This window comes from Falco punctatus (assembly GCF_963210335.1).
Source record: "Falco punctatus genome assembly, chromosome: 12".
NCBI lineage: Eukaryota > Metazoa > Chordata > Aves > Falconiformes > Falconidae > Falco > Falco punctatus.
Window position 1 is genome coordinate 11,716,333 of NC_137592.1, and position 23,316 is coordinate 11,739,648.

A 23,316-nucleotide genomic window follows, 5' to 3' on the forward strand; every position below is an offset into this window, starting at 1 on the left:
TCACAGTTAGTTCTTTAAAAGTCATGTAATTTGTGTTTCCTGAATGCTTATTATAATGTTAATAATGCTCATAATTATAAAGTCATTGATTCTTAAGTGCTTGAGTTCTATGAAAACACGAGAAAGATTACATTAGTCTCACAGAGCAAAAAGTCATTCAGGAAAAGATCATTCTGCATCCTCTTTTAAGATGGTAGTGATGAGGTTCCTTGTATTTTCATAATTCTTTGGGTATTATTTTATTCTAACAGTTATGTATATTAAAACACGTTAATATTTCTAGCTACCATATTAATTAAAACAAATTTTCTACTCCCAATGTATTTAAGTGGTGTCCAAAAGTAAGTAGTATACTGTTCATAAATACCTAATAATTGGCAATAATATCCTCATTTTCAAAAAGCATAATCTGGTACTGCAAAGTATACTGGAAGAAGTGATGTATGTTTTCATTGAATAGACATATTAAGTGATTTTCAGAGATCTTTCACAGTCAGCGTATCTTACATTCCTTTTTGGTATTCAAAGTCTTTTCTGCTTGAAATTTCAGCAGAAGTGATCTTATTCACACAGAGAAAGATTTGATCTACTGAGTCATGTGCTTTGATTTGCAGCTTGGTAGTCTCAGTCAACTGAGAGTTGGAGGAAGCTCTGTTCAGTTTCTAAAGTTTAAAAAAAAAAGTCTGCATTAAGTTTTGATTAAATATTTTTGGAGAAAAGTGGGCAAAATTAATATATGACATTCAGTTTTAAATATATGCAGGAAAGCTGATTTCATCATGAATAAAAAATGCAGCATTTTTTCTTATGCGGTTTTATACTCTGTGATGAGTGTATATCACTTTAAAACAAAGTCTGTTTCTTGAGTTGTTTGAGAAGTACCAAGAATATTCAATCATCAGAAGCAAAATTAATTAAAAATTATTCTTTTTGATATTGTATTGTGGATGCCTTTTTATGAACATAAATTTGAGGTTACTTGAGTATTTTAATTATTTTGTTTACGTTTTCTTACCTTCAGAACCGACATACATAACAATAGGTCCGCCCACCTGCGAGATTTTGGTGAACTGCACTTTGACTGAAAAAGACTGTATCTATAGCTTCAAACTGGACCAAAATGGTTGCCGCATTTGTCAGTGCAAAACTAGTGAGTATGCAAAAATACAGTGGCTTCTATCTTTTATTTCAAGATGTATGTGAAAATGCTAGTATGCTTGTTTTTTCCATTCATAACGTTGGTTACGCATTGTATTAGTATGCATGTGCTTTATAGTTGTTCTTCTTTAAAAGATAGGTTTCCAATTTCTGACATGGCTCATTTGCTTGCTTAAAATGTGTTTGGAGGAAAACATAAAACGTCTGACTTCAGGTAGAAATTAACACCTGCATAGAAAAGGTAATAATTTGGAACTTTGTTCATTCAGACTTTGAGAAGTCAGACTTCCACATTTCATTTTCCTCTCTGTATGTAGAGAGCTTAAGAGCATCTAGGTTTGCACTTCAAAAATTCCTGTTGCTAAACAGCGTATTTTCAACATAGCTATGCTTAGGTTTTGAGGATAAATGTTTGAAAATTATATGCCTAGGGGTGTGTTCGTATATGTACAAACATATCCATATATATATATATTTTATATAATATGTTATTATATTTGTATTTTTAAAATATATAGATATAATACTTTAGTTAGGATTTATGCAGGTTTTAACATATATTTCTTCCCCAAGGAAAATCATTGTACCTTATGAGAATTTTGTGTGTATCAGCAAAGCAGCAAAAACATATTTTCTGTATGTTTCCTTAAGAATTTGATGTTTACAGATGAAATATAAAGCAAAGTCAGGTTGGTTGTTGGAATTGACCAACAAAGGACACCTGTTGTAATACTGGTCTCAGCTGCAGGATGCATCACTCTGGCTGCCAGCCCAGCCAAGGAGCAGGCTTAAACCCTCTCTGTAACTTTATTGTGGTTCTGCAGCTTCCTTGTAGCCTCTAAGGCTTTCACAACTAAAGTCGTATTCTATTCCTCCTCTTCTGATTTCAGTCTGCCTGTTCTCAGCCACTTTCTAAACCAACATGACTGTTTTAGTGGTCCCCAGAAGAAATGGTCAAAATAAAACTCTTAACTGGTAACTGGCACAAACTGAAGTTGTAGGATTGGATCAGTGTTTTGCTTAAGGAGTAAGAGAAGGGTTTGTCCTGGCTTTTTTAACTTTTTTTTTTTTTTTTTCCTGGGGAAATGTGCTTTTTTTAATTTCCGTAAGGCAAAGGACAAGGACATCCTAACAACTAAATGTATGGCAGGCAATAATGTCATTATTGTAATATAGAAATAATACTGTTGATTGCAAGTTATATTCATGGCAAGGGCGACTTTCCGTAGCTTGCATCCAAGCTATTGTATACTTACTTTGCTTAGTTCTTCCTAAGGACAAAATTAGAAATGTTAAGATCTGCCTTTAAGATTGCAGTTTGATTTTCCTTCTTTTTTTAATGTTGTTAAATTGATTGGGAAGTTTGACACAAAAAAGAAGATGGACATACTCAGCAAATGTCATCATCTATGCCTGCGCATGCAGTCCTCCCCACCAGTTTGATGCACAGAGTACCCATCACTCCAAAGGATCATTTCTTTTCTCCTAGATTACCAGATTGTACGTGTACATTTACCACATCCCAGGAAGTCTCTGTTCTTGCTTGGAGTGTTCCTTATTAAATAGTGCTTAAGAACCTATTCGAGGGTATTTTTCTCTTGCCAGATTTGCTTGAAATTATTTTCATTTTGCAGTAGCAAACTATCTGGAGCAAGCTTAATAATATAATTTGTCTGTCATCTTTTTTTTTTTTTTTTTCAGTTATATAACTTAAATAATAGATTGCTTAAATCTCCTCAGTCATTCAGAGAGGGGATACCTTTATTTTTCTAAAGAAGTGAAGAAAAATAACAGATTGGAAGTCACTGTCACTCGCTGGTTATCCATCAAAATGACAGAATTTTTCTGTCAAGTAATGTCTTACCTTGCAAGGCTCTGGACGAATGAGTGAGTGAGCACCGAGAAAAAAAGGAGTTTTAGGTCAAATGTGCTGAAAACGTACTGTGCTAGTTCTCTTCCCTTTGAGATCCTACATACTTCCATCTCCAAACCAGTTTAGTTGCATCTCAGCTCTCTAAGTATGAGAGAATGTGTATTCTCTTTTGCTTGTGTAGACACATGTGGACTTCTGGGAACATCACTGTCTTAATACTGCACCTACTTGTTTCTTGCTGGTCAAAGCTGCTCGACTGAGTCAGATTTAAAGTGCCTGAGTAAAGGAGGCCCACATGCCTCTTACCATTTGAATCCATCATATCCTAATTCTACTATTCTCTTTCCAATAAAGTTTTCTCTTTTGCTAGTTTCTTAGATATCTCTGCTGAAAATTTGTTATACTTTAATCTATTTCAGCCAAACTAAAAGCAAAATGACAAAGTGGAAGAACATAGAGTAAAGCTGTAAATTGTTCATCGTTACTACCGCCATTTACATTCCTCTCGCCAGAAATCAGTACAACGGGTGTATTATCTAAGTACGATATCATAAAACTTAGTTGGTGCCTTATTGTCTCCAGCTTGACTCAAGAAAGAAGCAAATCATCACATTTCTAGAATACAATTTTAATAGTAGTAGTTTACTTTATGCTTTATTCTTCCTGTTTTTGCAGTGAACGCAAAGACATGCTGTAACAACACGCAGTGAAAACATTCACGCTGTAAAGTAAAATAACAAGAAAAAAAAAAAAAGAGAGACAGACCACAGTTGTAAGAGGATTACACCTCTGCCAGTAATGTCACCCAGTGCTGGTGATTAAAGCGTATTTGGTGCTCTGCTGGCCTCAGCATACATCCTTCATGAACAGTACATGTTTGAGGGCTTTTTTGTTGCTTATTCTAGATTTGAAGCATATATTAGCAAGATAGCTTTGCATGAGAAAAACACTACCACTGAGCAAAGAGTGATCACAGATAGATGGGGGGGGGCGGGGGGGCGGGGGGAGTTCCAGTGAGTAGAGACAGAACCATGAATGGTGAGGGAGAAAGAAGGAACATACTGACCCAGAATGTATAGAAGCCCAGGCAGCACTGCATGAGGATAAAAGGAAAAAATAAAACCCATAATGTAGGAAGAACTGCTGCAAAATACCATGAATAAAACTAAAACAGAAGGGAAAACATGAAATGCATTACCAAAAAAAAAAAAAAATATATATATATATAAGATGATACAATAACAAGAAACAAGTTGAAAAAAGTAAATAAGCAAAAAATTGTTACTTGTAGGATGCAGCCATTTCTGTTGTGTTTGGAGTGTCTAAGCCTTTTCTTTCATAGGGAGAACAGGAGTGGATTAAAGTCTTTAGGCGGAGTACCTTAGGGGAATGAAACGAGATCAGTGGTCGGCTACTTGTGAGGCAGAACTCCTGTTGCTCCAAAGAGGACTAGCAGGCACGTTGTATAATGCCTGCTGATTGTAGTAACACAGGATTTAAAATCTGAAAGTTGCTGCCAGATACCAAATCATTCTTCAGTGAGAGTCTGCAGTGAGGGCCAGTACTTTATTTGACCTTGTCTATTCCCTGTATTATATTCACAGAAAAGAAAAACCTCTCCTGCAACAGAGACTATGGCATTTTACCCCAATGAACATGAAGTACTGTTCAGGGTATGACTGTGAGCATGTATGACTTTAGTATTTTCTAACCTTTCAAATCTTACTAAAATTGAATGAAATTAGAACATTGCTGTCAATTTTAAAAACTGTTTGCGTCATTTAGGAAGCTTACCTTTGCAGTGACAAGATGCAACTGCCATGCAATTTCATTAATTCCAGACTGCTTTTGGAGAGGCGCGATTGTAGAAGGCTGAGATGTGTCATTTTCCCTGCAAATCATAATGCATCATCATCCCCTTTGTGTTGTGGCCTCTTCTGTCTGTCAAGGCAGACCATGAAATCACTGCTCAAAAATCAGAAATCTTGGTATATTATGTGTTTGCACAGTTCTCTAGAAATAAACTCACCTGTTTCCCTCAAACACATTCTGTATAGATACAGAAGTATTTTTGGAAGAGCATTGATACTATTTCCTTAAATCAGAAGAAAATGTATTCTACCATGGAGGAAAAAAGGAACTACTATTGTTCACTCTATAGTAACAGACATCTGCAGCATGGACTTAAATATTTCTGGCAAGTCACACCATCTCCCTTTATACCTGATGAAGCGGAGTGGAATTCTAGCATGAAATTTGGGTTTGGCAGTGTGGGACTTGGTCTAGTTGTGTAGATGTTGGAAGATTTGAGAAAAGTTAAGTAGGTGCATCTACAGGCTGTCTATAAATAGCAGCGGTTAAGGCTCTGGAAAAGTGTACGGAGTGATGATGGGAAAAAGCCTGAGAAAAACTTTACAGGGACTACAATGGGAGAATACATCTCAGCTCCTCTTTTCTGTGTGTTAATCATCCACTAGTTAGTTTGGGATGGGTTATCCTAATGTTTTGTAACTCTTCCTACCCAAAATTTAAATATTTAATTCCTTTACTCCTGTAAATAATCTATACTGAGGGATGTGTTCTGAGCACTTCACACCTCCCTCAGTGTTAATTTTGTTTGTTTAAACTAACATATTTTATCTTTACTTTGATATCAAACTAAGGTGGGAAAAATAGTCATACACACTAATTGTGCAAAATGTACACTTCAGTGTAAAATCCCTGGAAATAGCAAAGGAAAAAATAAAGTAACACTTCTCTATTTTAGTAACAATTATCTCCCATTGTTACCTTGACTTATTCCATGGGGAAAAAAGACTGTAAAAAGAAAGACAATCCAGGAAGTCTCCTTTAGAGCAAAGAGAGCACATCTTAGATTTTTGAATAATTTTGTAGACCTGGCAGAAGGAGGATGTTTTATTACCCTTCTGCAGCAATGTGAAACGGAATAGCTATTACATATTAGACCTCAGTTAGTGAAGTACAGGCACTGAAAACTGGGGATGAAACATGTTTCTTCAAAATTTAAAGCTTAGATCAGAAAAAAGTACATACTCTAACACTAAGTACACATGTGGAAGATAGCGGAAGTGGTCCCTGAAGAGGGTGGAATTATGATGAACTACTCTTGCCAAATATTATCTGTCTTCTCACCAGAATAAAAGTCTTTGGCAGGGATCTCTGAAGATTACAATGTAATTGTTTTGGTAATGGTTACAATGTAAATGCAATAGAAGCAGATAAGAACTTCACTTGACTTGTGGAAAAACAAAACAAAACCAATATGCTGCTAGAAGGTTTGTGGAAGCTTGATCATTTTCCAGTAATTCCACCTTTGAGATACCACTGCTACAAAATCCATTTTCATGAAGTCGTCATGTGTTGTATGTGAATCCTAGAGTTGTTTAGAGCAAGTATCCAAGTGGGTAATTTGCCTCAACGGACTCATGAGATTATTTTTTTAAACAAGGTTTTCTAGCATCACAGTGCCCAGTCCCTTCATTTTTATCCAGCTATTGTGAATCGTGAGTTAATTCTAACAAAAGGAGGGAGGGTTAGTGTGGATCTGTGGAGGCAATATATTCAGAGAATTCCAGTTACTGATAAGTAACCTAGTTTTCTCCTTCATAAATTTGCCTCCCCAGATCCCCACCCCTGAAGATTAACCAGCAGTAGCAATCCACACCGAGAGGACGGCTGAGGAGTGCTTAATTATAAAGGTACTGTGAAACAGTTCTCCTGATATGATCTAGCCTCAGCATCAAGAAAATAATGGTGGTAAAGGTATGTAGCTAGCTTTGTGTAGCCACGCTACAAATTTTCAAAAAATGGACACCAGCCTAAGCCAAGTTGAAATACTGACATAATTCCTGTCAAGTATCTCTTAATATTCTCTGTCAGTCATTTTTTATCTGTGAATTAGAGGATTGAAGACAAAGTATTTCAACAGGCTATGCATCTCTAGAATGCATTTTCAAAATTTTTTTGACTAATATGACTTTCAGTCTTTACAGTACAATTATCAGTGTGTCCATATGTAAAATAATAAATTGGAGAAAAATAAATATCCCAGTTTTAAGCGCTTAGAGGTTTTTATATGCCATATATATTCTAGAAGAAGGAAATTGAGAAGTCTTTTTTTAACTAAGTGTTAGCCGAAATTGCGATCAAGCTGTTCGATTTTCAAACAGAAGACCTTTATCAGACCTAAAAATGCAATTCATGGAATTCAATTATGTTTACTTTTTGGTTTGATTTTTTGAGCAATATTTTGTAACACTCCAAATACTCATAGGTTCATGTGAGGTGAGGACGTGAGCACTCTGAAATCAGGAATAAATCATGCATCTGATGGCTTGAATTCAGGTCAACGAATTATGATTCCTTTTGAGATCGTTGCCTCTGAGATACCGTACCTGAGAAGGAGAGATTGCGTTGTATCTGAAGTATCCGACTGCTGAGTGAATCCTCACAAATACAAAGATTGCTACATTGCATATCCTGGGACAGAATTTTGTTGTCATCTCATTTGCAGGGTGGGCCCCAGACTATAGTAGGTCGTGTTGATACATCAGCTGCTCTTAGGTGCTGATTTTTGTACATATCTATCTTTCCTTTAGCAGCCGGCGACTCAGTCTTAAAAACGAGGGTCAATGTTAGTGTCGAGTATAAGATACTTGGTGTAACACCACAGAGTTTGTGTGCAGTGTGCTGTGTGGAGCCTCACCGTATCTTGGTAATCATCTCTTCTTAAGACAAGACTTTCTTCTTCATCCCCCATATCCCAGACAGATTCCCCTTAAACAGTATCATGCTCTTCTGCAACTCTAGTGTTTATTTTATTATAGTCTGTGTCTATGTAGCTGTTTGTGAGTGGGCGAAGAAAAGGGGAGAAAGAAATCACTATATTTAAAAGGAATTTATAGGCAATGGTGACCAGGCTTAAAAACCTTGGTGCAAATGTTTGTTTGTTTGTTAATAATTCACAAATGTTTTTTGGAAGACCAATTCAGCTTCAACTATTCTTTCCCTTTCTACTTGTTTGTTGGTTTTTTTTTCCAACAGCATCTTACTACATTGATCCAAATGAATCCAATCATTTGAAGTTCCCATATCGCAGTCAGCAATGTGTTAAACTGTTGCAAACCACAGAATGAAGTATTTGCTAGAACTACAGTTCTCAGAGGGGTCAAAGTCTATAAGTAATAGCTTTTGCCAGTGTAGTGAGGTCTAGTGAAGAGAGCAACTAGAAATATGGACCTGTTAGTAACTGACTTTGTTGCTGCTTTTGCAGTCAAGGTTGCGCTTGGAAAAGAAAACTGCATGGTCTTGTGTGGGCTGGAGTCACTGCAATGAGTGTTTAGTGTATGTTTGTCCTCAAGTGACTGTGTTCCTAGCAGGAGTGTATGTTAATAATGTCATTGGTTGAGGACAAACTCTTGCCTTTCCATGATTATTGTCCTAGCCTTCTGCTGTTGAAATCCTTCCAGAATTTTACATGGTATTTCAACTAATGTCTGTCCTCACACGAAAAAGCGAATTATTTGTGGTAATAATACAGTTCTATTGGCCTGCGACATTCAGAAACACATTCCTCCTTTTCCAAAGTCATGTTACATCAGTATCATTCTGAGATCAACTATCAACCTGCGCCTGAACTCTCAGCTTGTAGCAGAAATTCATGTTTTATTCCCTATGGGCAGCACGCAAATGTATATGTTTTCAATATTGAATATCACCCCACTATTATTATTTTGTCCCCCTAATCCCTCCTGTTACCTTGTGGGGGGGAGCAATTGTTTTCTGTGTTGATGTTACCTCATTTGATGTTTCATAAGAAAACCTAATGAACATATTTCTACTTCTTACACAGAAAACTACTCTCCAGCCAGGTATTTCCCTAAGCAGCACAATGAGAGACATCCTCCTTTTAACTGGTTTCTTATTATTTTTTTCCTGGTTTAGAGTTATACCTCCTACCTAACAGTTAGTTTAGCTCCCTAGGTGATGTCATTACAACTAATCAGTTAGAGAAGAAAAGGGGGCTCATACTATGTAATCAGAAGCTTGATCCTATTTTGTTAGAGGTGCAGTGACGTGCAGGTGCGTGATGCAGCTTGCTCAAACTCTGAAAGGTAGTTTTCCTTCTCCATTAGCTTTTAAAATGTTTCCTATACTCTCAGATTACTCCTGATATACTTTTGAAGCAGTTATTAGCCCAGTTAGGGCTGGATCTCTTTCCTGCAAATACATTCTGTTATTTGGGATTCGGGTTCCTTGTGAAATTTATCTAAGCAGAGGTGGAAAAAGCCCTCAAACAACTAACCTCCTAACATTTCATCAGTTCATTGCAGTTGACTATCATGAACTAATTCTCTTTATTCTTTAGCATTTGTCACTTGAAATGCAAAACCTTAGCAGAAAATCTGCTTTTAGTTATCCTTTCATAATTAATTTGTGATCATTTTATTAATGATGAAGTTAAAGTTATAGCTAAGGCTATAGAAATATTGTCAGGATGAAAATTGCATACACTGTATTTGAGTCACATTTGAATCTTTAGGCTTGCAACTTTTTCCCTTTTCTCTCTCTGAGAGCTACACTGTGCTTTGTAAAACTGATGGTTCACTCTGTTTTCTGAAAAAAATACTGGGTTTAAAATGCTGGACTAGGGTTTTCAGCAGGCCTCAGCAGAGAGACGTGAACTGTGTATGTACCAGATGGTACTTCAGTTTGAGACCACCTCTGTCATGGTTTTAATAATGTTTCAGTAGGAGAAATTTAGATGGTTAGAGGTAAAGTCAGAAAGCGGACTGGAATTAATCATAGAGAATTTTTTTTTAACAACTATTCAAAATCTATTTCCACAACTGGTAATGTCGTACTATCAGAAATTTAAGTACAACAACATGTTAGTTTTAGTAACAACCATCTTCTCTGTAGGCATGATTTTTAGCTTTTATTAGAAAGACTTGTCAGCAGAAGTCTGTGGAGATTATTCTGATTTTCTCTTATAGCAGTGATATAACTCTAGTTCAGGTGTGAACAGTGAGCTGTATTGACTTCAGCAAACCTTCCCTGTACATTTGACATCACTAGAATTTTGGTGATATTTTGTATGGTCTTTGGTGTCCGTTCCTGAGAGGCAACAGTGGTTAGTCAGCTATCCATCCCAAGGCTCTGAATTTTTCTTCCTTGGCTATTTAGAAAGCAAAAATTCTTTTGAGGATAACTTGCTATGCAAAGGATTAAGCAAGGAAGATACTGCCTTGAGACTGGATCTTCTGGTTCGTGTATCAGCTGGCTATTTGAGTTTTAAGTATATTTAACATCATAAGCTACTTGGGATGACGCGCTGACTTCCAGCTTGTATAGCACTTTTAGACACCTTGACTCTTTTAATAAAGTATATTAACTTTATACATAAAAAAATAGTTTTGCATCACTGAAAAGCAGTTTCTCTAACTGAATCAAAGCAGAAGAGAAGACTGAAAACAAAACCATATTTGGCTGTGGATTGTAAGGAATCATTATTTTGCCCTCTTCTTTAGCTTCATGCTCAAAGCTGGGTGTTGCATTTTGATAGCTCTCCTTAGCACATGATCTGGAGATAGATAAGATAAAGATACATGCCAACTAAAAATATGTTCTTCTTTTTTCTATTTTTGTAGATTTTTTTATTTTATTTCGACCTCTTCCTTTCACTGTTTCAAGATGTGTATTTGTTTCTCCCATGCCTTTGCATTTGTACCCTCTTGTTTCTTGACCTGGCTTTCACGAGCCTGATGTTTATGGTCAGCCACCTAAATACTTCATCTCTGTGACAAAGTATGCTTCAGGAAATGAATGGTTCAGATCGATCCAACCTGTGCGATTCTGTAATTATTCACTCATCAGTTCTGAGCACCTGCAGGAGATACCATAACTTGCATCCTATCAAAGGTCACAACTGAATTTAATTCTTTTTGGAGATATTCCAGCGTAGGTGTACTTTTCCATACATTCCTTATAAAGTTTAAGTCTAACTTTAAAAATTATGACTACTGTATGAAGACATGCATAATGGAAGTTTTAGTTAATTTTATTATCACTATATTGCTGCCAGGGAATAATTGTCTACAAACATCCTAGTGTAAAAGCTCATAAATTAAAGACAAATTCTCATTATTTTAACTTGCTTTAAGGAAAGTCTTTGTGTTACACCTACATCACTGTTTACCAGAGAAGACTATCAGGATTTCGTCTGCATTATAATGTTCGGCATTAGTGGCTATGTTTTAAAAAGATAGAGTACTCTTCATAGATCAACCTGAACCTTTCAAGAACTTGTAAGACTGCATGAAGATCTTTGTATGTGTGTTTCTCTCTGAGTAAAGAATAACCTGAGATACGGGTTACCATTGCTGTGCAAAGGTTAGATCTGACTGCGAGTAAATGCTTAAATCTTGTGGCATTGGTACTCTGCTGACAGAGAACCTCTAGAGGATGTGGAAGGGTCTGGCATTTCTTTTTCTGTATACTGAATGACAAAAGAACTTGCACCCTTTTGGCTTCAGACACCAAATTTACATAAAAGTGGCAAGGTGGGAGAAACAAACCTGATGATCTTCATCCCACTGAAAATGAGAACTGCTGTTTGGGATAATAAGGCTTTGATGTTGTATTGCACTTGTATGCCCAAATTCCACCACAGAAGTAGGTGGCGAATTGGCCAGTTTTCTCTGAGGCTTCAGTTTCACTCTGAGGTACTAAGAAACGTGCCTTCTTCACCAAATGAGCATGAACCTGGTAGAATAGATACGGGAACGCTTAGCTTAGCCAATCTGGTTAAGTCTATACATTGCAGTCTTAAATGCAACATCACAAGAAGAGGCAGAAGAGAAAGCATTTCAGTGAAGCAAAGAATCCTTCTGTGGTCTGCCTTCAATACATTACCTGGTTAGAGACGTGAAGATTAACTTAATTTCAGACCCACAGAAGTAGTGTAAGGAACAGAGAGTGTGCTGATCTTTGGAAAAACCCTGTGCCTAAATGTTCATACACCTAAAGGAAAGTGATCTTCAGAGCTCAGATGAGGAGCACATCTGGAGGAGCGCTCTTCAGCTGCCCTCAGTATAACCAGTACTTTGTAGTGGTGTGAATGTTTCAACTGGGGATCAGCCATCCTTTAATTATCACTCTGTAAGTCGGCCCTTTGGATATCACCCATTACATTCTTCCGTTGAAGAGTCCCAATTCTATTTCCCTTTTCCTATTTTGATCTTATTTTGGCTATTATAATAAAGGCCATTTGTGTCGTGTGTGTGCCCCCCCCATGTTTTGTATCCCTAGAGTAACAGAAATCATAATTTTCTGTGTCCTCTCACCTCTGCAACTGATAAATGAATTTTGTATCCCAGAGTATGTTAAGAGTGGTCTTTGTGGCACCTTCTTTCAAGAAGAACAAAAAGAAACTGGTCATTCTCGAAATAGTAAATTCCAATGAGAGGGAATGTAATGACCGTTATTTATCTCTGTACTGGAGAAACTGAGATGCCAGGGACTCAGCATCCCCTTCGTGCCACAAGATGCTGATAAAAAAATGGTAGTGGACTTCAAGGACTTCAAAAGACAGGTCTTTTAGTCTAGCATCTCTAAGCTTAGATCATATATTTGGGTATTACAGGTCATATTTTTTAAAATTACCTGCTTAATCACCAAAGAGTTGACAGCAAAGAGCATAAAGAATGAAAGTTGTGAATATATCCTAACCTTTCAGTTCTATTTTAAATAAGTAGAGAAATAAAGGTGCTGTATATTCAACAGAAAATTATTAAATCCATATAATGGGTTGAAAGTACACATTATTTTAACTGTTCTCTAAAAGGCTAACAGAGTCACAGATGTTGAACTCCTTTGGCTGTGCATCTGTTCATAAAATCATGTTAGTTTAGGGTATCAGGTAGTACTCCCCAGGGTCTTGACTGAAACAGAAAACAACCTGTAGTGTCTGCTCATGCAGCTTCGGTCACTACTGGAGAATTCTGTTGATTATTTTAAAATTAGGACAGTCCGAAGGTAAGGCTTACCAGTATTGTAAAAGGGAACAGATTTAGTCTCCTAAAGATGTGTTTGTTTGGTATAAACAGTTGTCACGATGTGATAACCTGCATGTCTCCTTTGCAGGGGAGGAGCTGTGCACCGGCCTCATTTCGGGCTGTTCTTTGGACTGTTCCTTCGGCTTCCAGACTGATGTCCACAACTGTGAGATCTGTCAGTGCCGACCACGGCCTAAGAAGTGCAAACCCATTGAATGTGACAAGTACTGTCCCTTTGGATACTTGTACGTATTCTTATTCTGAAAGCGTATTTAATACTATCCCTGTACATACTGAAAATATGCAAAATCCAGGCATGCGTACTTGGGTTTACTTTGTGGCAAAGCAGAGGGAAGTGTAGGAAAATAGAAATGTCAGTTCTTGATGTGAGATTGAAGTATTCTTCAAAATGGATTTTGATTAACAGATTAAGAAACAGCAACTAAGAAAACAGCGGCAGATTATAAAAGCAAAGGAGTGCTTAAATTTTTTTTGAGAACATTTGACAAACAAGATGAAAAAGCTGCTTACAAGTCATGTCTCTTGCATGTGGCTTTTTGAAATTCTGTTTGCCTGTTCTGCTGTGATACCCTTTTATTTTATAGCCCGTTTATTTTGTTCAAATTATTTTCTAGTATTTCAAGGTGTTTTTCAATGTTGATATGACAGCAGACTAGTTTTAGACATTTCTGATAGTTACTTTACAGGATTTGTGAAGAACAGTACTGTCTCTTATCTAAGTTTTTGTAATTCTTAAAAACCTGTGCTGTTGGCTCGACTCCTTTCTCCATAAAAGGAAAGATTTGCAGTATTTATTCATTTATGGAACAGCTGGTGAAAACTGGGCAGATGTTTTGTCATATAGAAATGTCTTCATAATTATTCTGGTGGCTTATATATATATATATCACCAATACATATTATTTTTTGGTAGGTCTATTCCATGTTATTGCCTGCTTTTCATAACAGTTTAATTTCTACCTCATGACAGCTGATCTTCAGATAATGCTCATATGTAATTTGTTTTTTTAGGATTTGTAATGAAGTTTACTAATGTTGCAACTCAATGTTTGATACTAACACTCCTTTAATTTCTGGTTCACTTTAGAGTTCTGTTTCACACTTGTTAATAAATGCTGCAGGTTTTTATAACAGTAATCTTAGGGTAGTATTAGAAAAGTATATATAGTTATATATATCTTATATAAAATATAAGAAAAGTAGTCCTTTTCTTAATATGTGGGTTTAATTAACTATGGAGAAATCAAAGTATGGTAGATCCCAAATGATCAGAAGATTCATAGATTTTAGAAAAATACAAATCAAGCTGTAACATAGTGACATTCTCACAGATTAGTCAGCTCTGCTCATAGATGGTGCCAGTGACCAATTTATATTCTCTCTGGTTGTGCTTCCAAAGTAAAAACACAAGGAAAAATGAAGAAAAAGAAAAAAAAGGAGGGTACCAGCTGTACACCTTCCTTTATTCTTCATGCTATTTTTAGCCATAAAGTCATATTCTACTTACATGAATATGCTAGCTGAACTCCCACTTATTGCCCATACAAGTTGTGCGTTGTGCATGGTGCTGAACTGTGTGTGTGTGACTGGCAGTAATGTTCTTGATTTAAGTCTACCTCATTCATGACCAGACCATGTATAACTGCTAAAAACAATAGTATTTTCTTTGGTCCTCTTTTCTTCCTTAGCTTTCAGTAAAGATGAACCCCTTACTACTTCTTACATATATTTTTACTCTGCAACTTCTGATTTTTACTTTCTTTCCTTAAGTAAAGGTTTCTCTTTACTGTTGTCGTTTATGCTGCTTTTTAGTATTGTTCATTTTGCAGTGACATAGGCTGTTCCATGTGAACTGAATTAATAAGCTTTGATTCATTCAGAAATTTGTTACGTGGTTCGATGAGTCTGACTTCCATGGTGTGTGTGTCTCATGAACTGTGACTTAACTGGTCTTCTAAAGAAAGTTGTGAGCAAAGATGAGGAAGAGCTTTACGTGTAATTGGAAGATGACCCTCAGGTTGCAGTGAATTTGACCTGTGATATTAAGTTATACTCTGACACAACAGTATAAATCATCAAGAATACCTTTTTGAACAACACTACCAAAAAAATCTGAAATAATTCTATTGGCCTTCTCTTGTTGCACTTCATGTGAGATGTGCCTGCGTTATTGTGAAAGTCCTTAAAGGAGAAATCTCTAAAAATGAGAAAGAGAAGAACCCAAGAATGGAGCCTAATATACTTTGCACCTTAATAAATTGATTTTCTGTGTTTGAGTGCAGTCCTCTTGACCTACAGAGTCCTGTAGTTTGTTTGATCTATGAGAATCATCCTGCTAAGACTGGTGCCTAAGCACTTTAGGTGATTATTGTTCATAAATCTTTGGTATGTGTCAGTAGTAATCTAGCTGACTGTATGGGGAAATCTAAAGGTGTCCGTGCCATCACCTTCAATGTGGACATACCTGAAGCTTGCATTGATGCTGTCTGTCAACCCAGAAATGGTTCAGTCTTCTGAATGAAAATCAAAGAGGACTGAAGAGAAAAAAGATAGATGGGCCTAGCTTTATATAAAGAAATCGATCAAATCATTCATTTTGCTGGAATGCTTTTCTGTAATAAAGAACTCATGTCTCAGTTTCTGAGAAGGATAGGAAAAGGCCAATGAGTATTGTTCATGAGCGGCAAGAGCACTTTAAACACAGAGATGCTTAGTTGTAGGTGCAAGTATTTTTCAGTGTCGATCATGTGTCAAGGGTAATCTGTTAAAGGATACAAATTTGAGGCACAAATCCCAGCGATTTTCTAAACTCGTGAAGGAAGCAGCCAGTGTCTGAGAAATTGTGTGATACTGTCACATAGGAGTTGAAAAAATTTAGAAAAATAGTAAGGTTTATGATGTTGAAGAAGATAATAAGACAGGCTTCATTTCCTAGATTTACTGGTCTTTGTACACCCGAGGGAGACTAAAATTACAGAGTAATACCCTTCAAAATGGAAACTCAGATCTTCTAAAATGGAAAGTATCTGGAATTTAGTGAAAAAGAAGAAAAATGGTGAACAAGTTAAAGTTTAAAAGTGTAAATATTGAATCTTGCAATTTGCAGTTATTGATTTAAAGTCCTAGACATGATAAAAATGACACCTTGATCAGACATTGATTCCCAGCGTATCGGATGGGGACCATATAGTGACTTGCCCAGGCACTCCCCAGTCCAAGGCACGCTGCCTGCCCCACCATGCCGTACCCCATCCGGAGTGGCACTGGGAGGTTGGTGAAAACATCGCTCAGGTCAGGACTGCTCCATGGGCTAGCACTGAACCACATGACTTGTCTTCAAATAGAAAGCATTATAAAAAAGATAATGTGCAGCTTCTCACAGAATTACAGTGTTTGTTAGAAAGAGTAGTAATTTCTAGCCTGTATGCATGACTTATTTAGTGTATTGACCTACAGAGGAAAACTGCAGATTTCTGTATGTGTTTTCTGCAGTTAGAGAAGCTGAAATGCACTCTTCTCTCTCTCCTTTTTTTTTTGAACTAAAGTGTACATAAAACAGTTGTATTAGAAAATCTGTGTGAACTATATAGCAAAAGCATTTTATAAATGACAGCAAATATTAATGGGCATAGTGTGGTAGCTGGGAGTAAGATAAAGATGTTTGAAAAATAAGCTGATTTCAAGCTGGTGCTAGTGTTTCAGGAACCCTGTCTTTGGGATGATCTTTCCCTTCCATTTTTTTACATCTGAAAAAAACTGAACTTCAAACTTCTTTTTTGAGCTAAATGGAAAATTATCTTCGATGTAAATTCTGGTTTAAAATGTAGTATGTAATCTAATTATACGCAATGCTTGGCTGCTGTTTTTGAATGCTGAGTGTTTAGTAAGTCTTAAGACGATTATAAAAACCAACAAAACTACTAAGCATTGGAAATGAGCACCCTAATCTTGTCACTGTCTATAACATACAGGAATAATTGTCTGAATTAAATTAATAACATTTAAATATAACTATGTGTGTAACAGTTCATAGTATGAAGAGCTAAAATTGTGGTAAGAACTACTTTAAGATCATTTCCCATAAAGTCTTACTTTGCTGCCAAAATTATTTAGATTTGCAGTTGTACAGTACATTTGTTTGGTTCTTTACTGCTACCATGCCAGTTTCTTTTCTAAAATAGCAAGCCTTATGTGACTTCCAAGCCTTTTATGACCATCAAAAGTGTGGGATGTAATGAAAGACAAATCTCTCTTTTAATGTAAAACTTTGGTTACAAATAGGACACTAAAGGAGCAAGCATTAAAAGTATATTAGAGAGTGAAAAGTTAAGGAGTAATCAGCATGGGGGGGGGGGGGGGGGTGTTGCTTTTTTAAAAAATAACTGTTAGAGCTTAGTAACTGGAAAATCTGAGTTTGTGCACCTTTAAAGAAACCAAGGACTTTTCAGAATTGTCTGAAACAAACTGCTCAATAGGTTTCACTGTTTGAAGACTCTACACATTAATGGAAAGAAGCATTTCTTTTCTTATGAAAAGCGCTGTGTTTGCAGAGGTTTAGGAGGAAAAAACAGATGGATAGGGGAGAGAATGTCTTCCATTCTCCGTCCTACTGTATGACGATGTGTTTTCCTCAGCCTTTTAATTAAAAGTTAATTTTTTCTAGATTTTGAAGTCAGGCTTCCTAGAGATTTACATACTTTATTTCTTCTCTATGCCTCTAGGTGTTCTTCTTTAACTTCCCACATTTTGTCTTTTGTTTGGGGCTGGGAGGGTTGTGTGTGCATTTAATACTGTATTATTCAATGAGGGATCTGTCAAGTTTCCCAATAAATGTTTCCCTATTTTAATGAGTTACCTCATTGGAGCACTATTTTTGTCAGCAGACTTGTGAAAATCATTTATTGGGTTTTTTTTCCCCTCAGTGTCTTGAACTTCTTCATTTGAAAGACACAGAAAATTACTCTTATCTGTATATGACAAGAAATAGTACAGCTGTGCCTAAAGTTTAAAACATTATCTGTATTCCTGAAAAAAAGACAAACATATTCAGTATAGGAATCTCAGAATCTGAAGAGATGCTTTCAGGTGGTGCTCTAGACTCCTGCCTAGATTCACTTGGAAGCTTGGGAAGCATTTGTGTTCTTGCTTCTCTGTACTCTGCTGAAAAGTTCTCTGGTTGTCTGTGTTTCAAAATTTGTTGCTGTGAGGCTTCTACCTTTTTTTATATGGGTTACTGGCATTCCATGTGCTAGTTTTCAGGTAAGCTTTGTGTCTGCTTACTTTTTCGGGAAGCATCTGTAGTTTTAATACACAAGAGAGGGAATCTACTGTACTTGTTGTTGGAGGAAAAAAGTTAGCAATAATTTTGTCTTATAAAAGCGCAGTCATTTTAACTGATTCCTACCTACCCCTCCAACTTCTTCACAGTTTTAGAAGTTTTTCTTTCTACATTTTCTCTTGAAAAAAGGATTTTTCATCAGTAGTAATCACAAGCACATATGTCTATATTATGTGCTATGGCTTGAAAGTGCCAAATGCAGAGATTTTGCCAGTCATGTGGAGGAGGGAGCACATGCCAGGGGTGGAGACCTGTACGCCCCACAGACCTGCTGAACATCAGGGTGACAGTTAATGATAATTTTCTTTACTTGATCAGTTACTTCTTTAGGGGATGCTTTTGCTTTAAAGATACGACATGTAAAAGTAACCTGCTGACCTTTTACAAATTATATTTTGGTTATCTAGGAAGAACAAGCATGGCTGTGAAATCTGTCGGTGTAAGAAGTGCCCAGACCTGCCTTGTGGTAAAATCTGTCCGATGGGCTTCCAGCAGAACAATCACGGCTGTGTTATCTGCAAGTGCAGAGGTATGTGCGAGTGCATTACCACCTCTAATTACAACTAGTTTTCAAAGCAGTTGGAATCTAGAGCAAAAGAAAAGGAATACTGCACAGAATACATAGGAATTGAAATACAGTAACTGGTGGGGGAGTCGGTTCAGCTTTGCCCAAAGGAGTGTATTATTTTGCAGGTGTTATTATCTGTGTTCATCTGGGCATCAACAGAAGGCCTCAGCTCTGCTTCCATCTCCCATTACAAAATCAGAAAAATCAGTTTGTTATCATTAATAAAAATTAGATCAGGCTTTTAGTAAGTAACTACTAGAAGTAAGCTAGGTTGGGTATTTTTTTTCAGTAGCATTGTTCATCTTAATTTTTTCGCCATCATCTTTTCTTTACAAACTCAATTTTTTGGATTTGATAGATGCCCTGTACACCACGTAAAATTAGAGTGCTGTTTCTTGGACAGTTTTCAGGCGGTCTTGAGAAACAATGAGCAGAGAAAGCGCTTACCCAGGAGAAAGCACTGGGTATTCTTAAGCTAAAGATTTCACACGTGCCATATCCCAAACTTGAAACCACCAAATTCGAGGTAGAGACTGAAATATGATGTTCATTGGTTGTCTGCTTTAGTTTTGTGCTGCTTTCAACATGTCTCTCTTTTAAGATATTTTCAGTTTGTGTTTTGTATTAGTCTGGGTATCAGACTTCCTTCATTGCTCACCTCCGTGTGTTGCATTTAATAACTTCGTTTGTCCTCAGGCTTTCTCTGATCTTAACTGCTCTTTCATGCTTATTTTCTTTGATTCTTACTTGTGTGGTTTGATTTCTAGCTATAGGCAAAGAAGTTTGAGTATTTTCCCACTGTTTTGTGTAATGACTCCAGTCTTAACTTTTTTAGCAGCTATTCCGATGCATATTAAGAAATGATAATACATTAGAAGATAAGACAAGCTATGGGAACATGAGACTGGAAGAAGGTGTATGAGTTCCTGAAGTCACTGTCCTCTAGTTGGAGGCCAATTTGCAATCATAGAAATCAGAAGGACAGGGCTGGGGTAGTTTTCTGGAAGAGTCCATTTCTCTGCCCTCACATAAAATAGAGTGTATCTGGATAATCCTTGACAGATGTTTGTCTAAGATTTAATTTGTTAAGAATCTCCACTCTCAAAACGAAACAAAACAAAACCTCTAAAATAATGTTTTCCAGTGTTTACCAATATGTGACATTTTAAAAGAATTTTTCTAATATTTGTGTCTCCCTTTCTATAAATTGCACCATTTACTTCTTGTCCTAACTCAGCAGACGTAGGGAACAGCTAAGCATCATTCCCTTTTGAATTTTTGCAATATCTAAGAGGTTGCAACTGGAGCTCCCCAAACATTTTTTGAGATTTTTTCCTAGGTCAAATAAGCCCAGTTATTTTAGTCTCCCATTACACTTCAGAAACTGCATATTGTACTTCAGCAGTAGCAAAAACTTCAAACTAGTAGAGATAGTAGCACTGCATTTAAATTTACAGTGGTCCTGTACTTGTATCTTATATTGAACTTGCCTTCCCTGCAGTGATATCACATTACTGACTCATTTTTACTTGTGAGCTACTGTAATCCCAGATCTTTTCATACCTCTAGTTATCCAGTTATTCCCATTTTGTATTTGGGCCCTTGGTTTCTGAAGTATTACCTTTTATACTAATTTTAATTAAAAAATGAAAAGTGAAAACAATTTTGGGTTGTGAAGTTAATTTTGAATAGTTTACTATATGCTTGGCTTGTTTCTCAAAGTTTTGGAAGCTATTTTAGAATATTTCAAGGGAAAAAAAGATCGATTGCATCAGATACTTTATTTATTAAGGAAGGGGAAGGGTATGACCATCTAAGACACTTGTGTGTCAATCATTTTAAACTAGGACAGTATTTCAGTGATACTAATTCAAATAGGAATTAATATTTACTCTGATAGTAAAATACAAAAATGCAGTAACTGAATGTCAGGTTTTTTCATAGTATTTCTGTTTGTGCAATGGGATGAAGTTTGTTTTAAGAACTATTTTATCCTTATGCCATGGCTTTTTAATTCACAAAAGGATATACTAATGTAATTTCTGTATATTGGGTTCTCATTCTGATAACATGCATCAAACTTTATACCATCTGCCTACCTTTAATAGATCTGCCACAGCTGAAGAAGTGCTGACCCACAACATTAGCAACAAACAAACAAAACCAAAAAAACCCACCCTTACTAAAATTACATATAAACATGACTACTTTTCATACATCCTTTTTTAAAAGGAAAATGAAATAAGCGACTTAATAGAAATAGCCTTATTTACAGATGTGTCAGCAGAACATGGTTGACATACCACTGAAAACAAGTCAGTTCACTGACAAACTGATCCTAAATCCTTCACTATCATAATGATGTGGGTGAGGGAGTGCTGGGCTCTGACTTTACTCTGCTGATTAAGAAAGAATGTATCGAGGCTGATTCCTGCAGCACTTAAATACCCCTTAAGACAGAAATGAGACTTTATCCTCCTTAGACCAACTGCTTGTGTGTTCTGGCTGAGTGCAAGTAATGCAGCGGTCCAATGCTGTAGTCTCATCTCAGTAAAAGCTAGGAATGAGGGATAAAATTGTCAAAGCACTTACCTTCCAGACATCTCATTTACCATAGTAATGTAAACAAATAATTTCTTGTAGGTGAGTGTTTTATGAAATATTTCCAGTATCTAGTATGACCCTGTTAGAACTTGCTTGTAATTTTTCGTCATTCATGATAAAAGACCATCCTTAGCTCTTGTAAATGCTTTTATATTCTACTTGCTATCAGATACGCACATTATAGATAATCTAATACACTGTAAAATTTAATGGTTTCATTTTAAATATGCTTTGTGCTTCGTTCTGTTTCCCTCCATTGCATTTCTTTTTTTTCTTAAATTACTTAGTGGGTATTGCATTTCTGTATGATTAAAAAACAGTATAGGTATGCAGAAAGAAGTGAAAGTATTTTCCAGGGAAATAGATTCTAGTACATCCTGCCATCCCCTCCAGTATACCTTTTAACTGTTTCATGTGTGTTGTCACTTTATTTCTAAGTGTAAATGATAGAATTATTATTCACTTGGTCTTAAATGTGCTTTAAAAATAAATGCAATCCAGGCATGAAGTTGGTGTCGTTTTTTCCTAAGCAACATACTCTTACCAGGAAACTTCATTTTCCTTTGATTTTGTGCAGAGGCAACTGCTTCTCTTATGCCTCCCGTTAAAACAGGCTCTTGCCTGTCAATGGATGGGCGCCGACATGAGAACGAGGAGAGCTGGCACGATGGCTGCAGGGAATGTTACTGTCACAATGGACGGGAAATGTGTGCCCTGATCACCTGCCCTGTTCCTAATTGTGGCAACCCCACCATACATCCAGGGCAGTGTTGCCCATCATGTCCAGGTACCGTGCTTGTTTCTCTATGCTTTGTAATCAGGTTTCATTTTACATGTGTTCTGTTTCCTATTACATGAAGATAATCTCATGCATCATTCAGCAATAGGTATACATGAAGGTTTCTATGCCCAAATATAACATGATGAGTGTCTTTCATTGAGATTTCAGATGTGAAAAATGGGAATTTAACTATTTAAAGCACGTGCATGTTGTGGGTGCTTACATGTTAATCTCTGACACATTGAAATCTTTAAAGTAGAAAAACTTTCTGGTCTATATTAGCTATGATAGAAAATTCATACTCATATACAATTTTGTTACCTATAATAGCAAGTATTATAATAAGCCATTGCATTTTCTTTTTTTTAATTTGGAGTTTTATTAAAATTCATCTCCTGATGTATGTTTCACAAGCCCTCAGAGGAGTACATATTTGAACAGACTTCTTAAGTAATTGAACATCGTGATTCTCTGTTCTGAGGGAAGGCTCCTGTGCAACCAGCAGTAGAAGATTATTTCAATACTTTCAGTGGGAAGGTGATGTACAATTAATGCTGCATTTCAGTACATTTTTAATAAGTGTTAATGTGAAAAACATCTATGAAAGATGTTAAAGAGTGTGAGTAGAGTGTAAGATTCATGCCCTCTGTCTTCAGAATGATTCCTACAATATTTTTTCTGCTAAACAGATTCTTTTGTAATACAGTGATATTGTCTGTGACTTTATTGGAAGTCATGTTACCAGTAGGAACAACCAGGCTCATGATACTACTATAAATAGCAAAATGGTAAGACAGCACTGGCAGGGTATAAGCAATTACGAACTGTTTCAAATTCTTTGTAAGGAACGGGAAATCCTGGGGGCAAAATAAGCAGCCAGAGCCTGTTTCTAAAAGT

The 23,316-nt window shown here is 36.4% G+C and overlaps 1 protein-coding gene across 2 annotated transcripts in view; it reads left to right on the top strand.

Annotated features, from left to right (window-relative positions):
• CRIM1 (cysteine rich transmembrane BMP regulator 1) overlaps positions 1–23,316 on the top strand; it is a 186,595-nt gene that overhangs the window by 145,429 nt on the left and 17,850 nt on the right. For both annotated transcript variants that reach the window (XM_080408924.1, XM_080408923.1), the window contains 4 exons: positions 1,022–1,150; positions 13,196–13,352; positions 18,874–18,995; positions 22,216–22,425. In XM_080408924.1, coding sequence (XP_080265050.1) covers positions 1,022–1,150; positions 13,196–13,352; positions 18,874–18,995; positions 22,216–22,425 — 618 coding nt within the window. The remainder of the gene's footprint in view (positions 1–1,021; positions 1,151–13,195; positions 13,353–18,873; positions 18,996–22,215; positions 22,426–23,316) is intronic.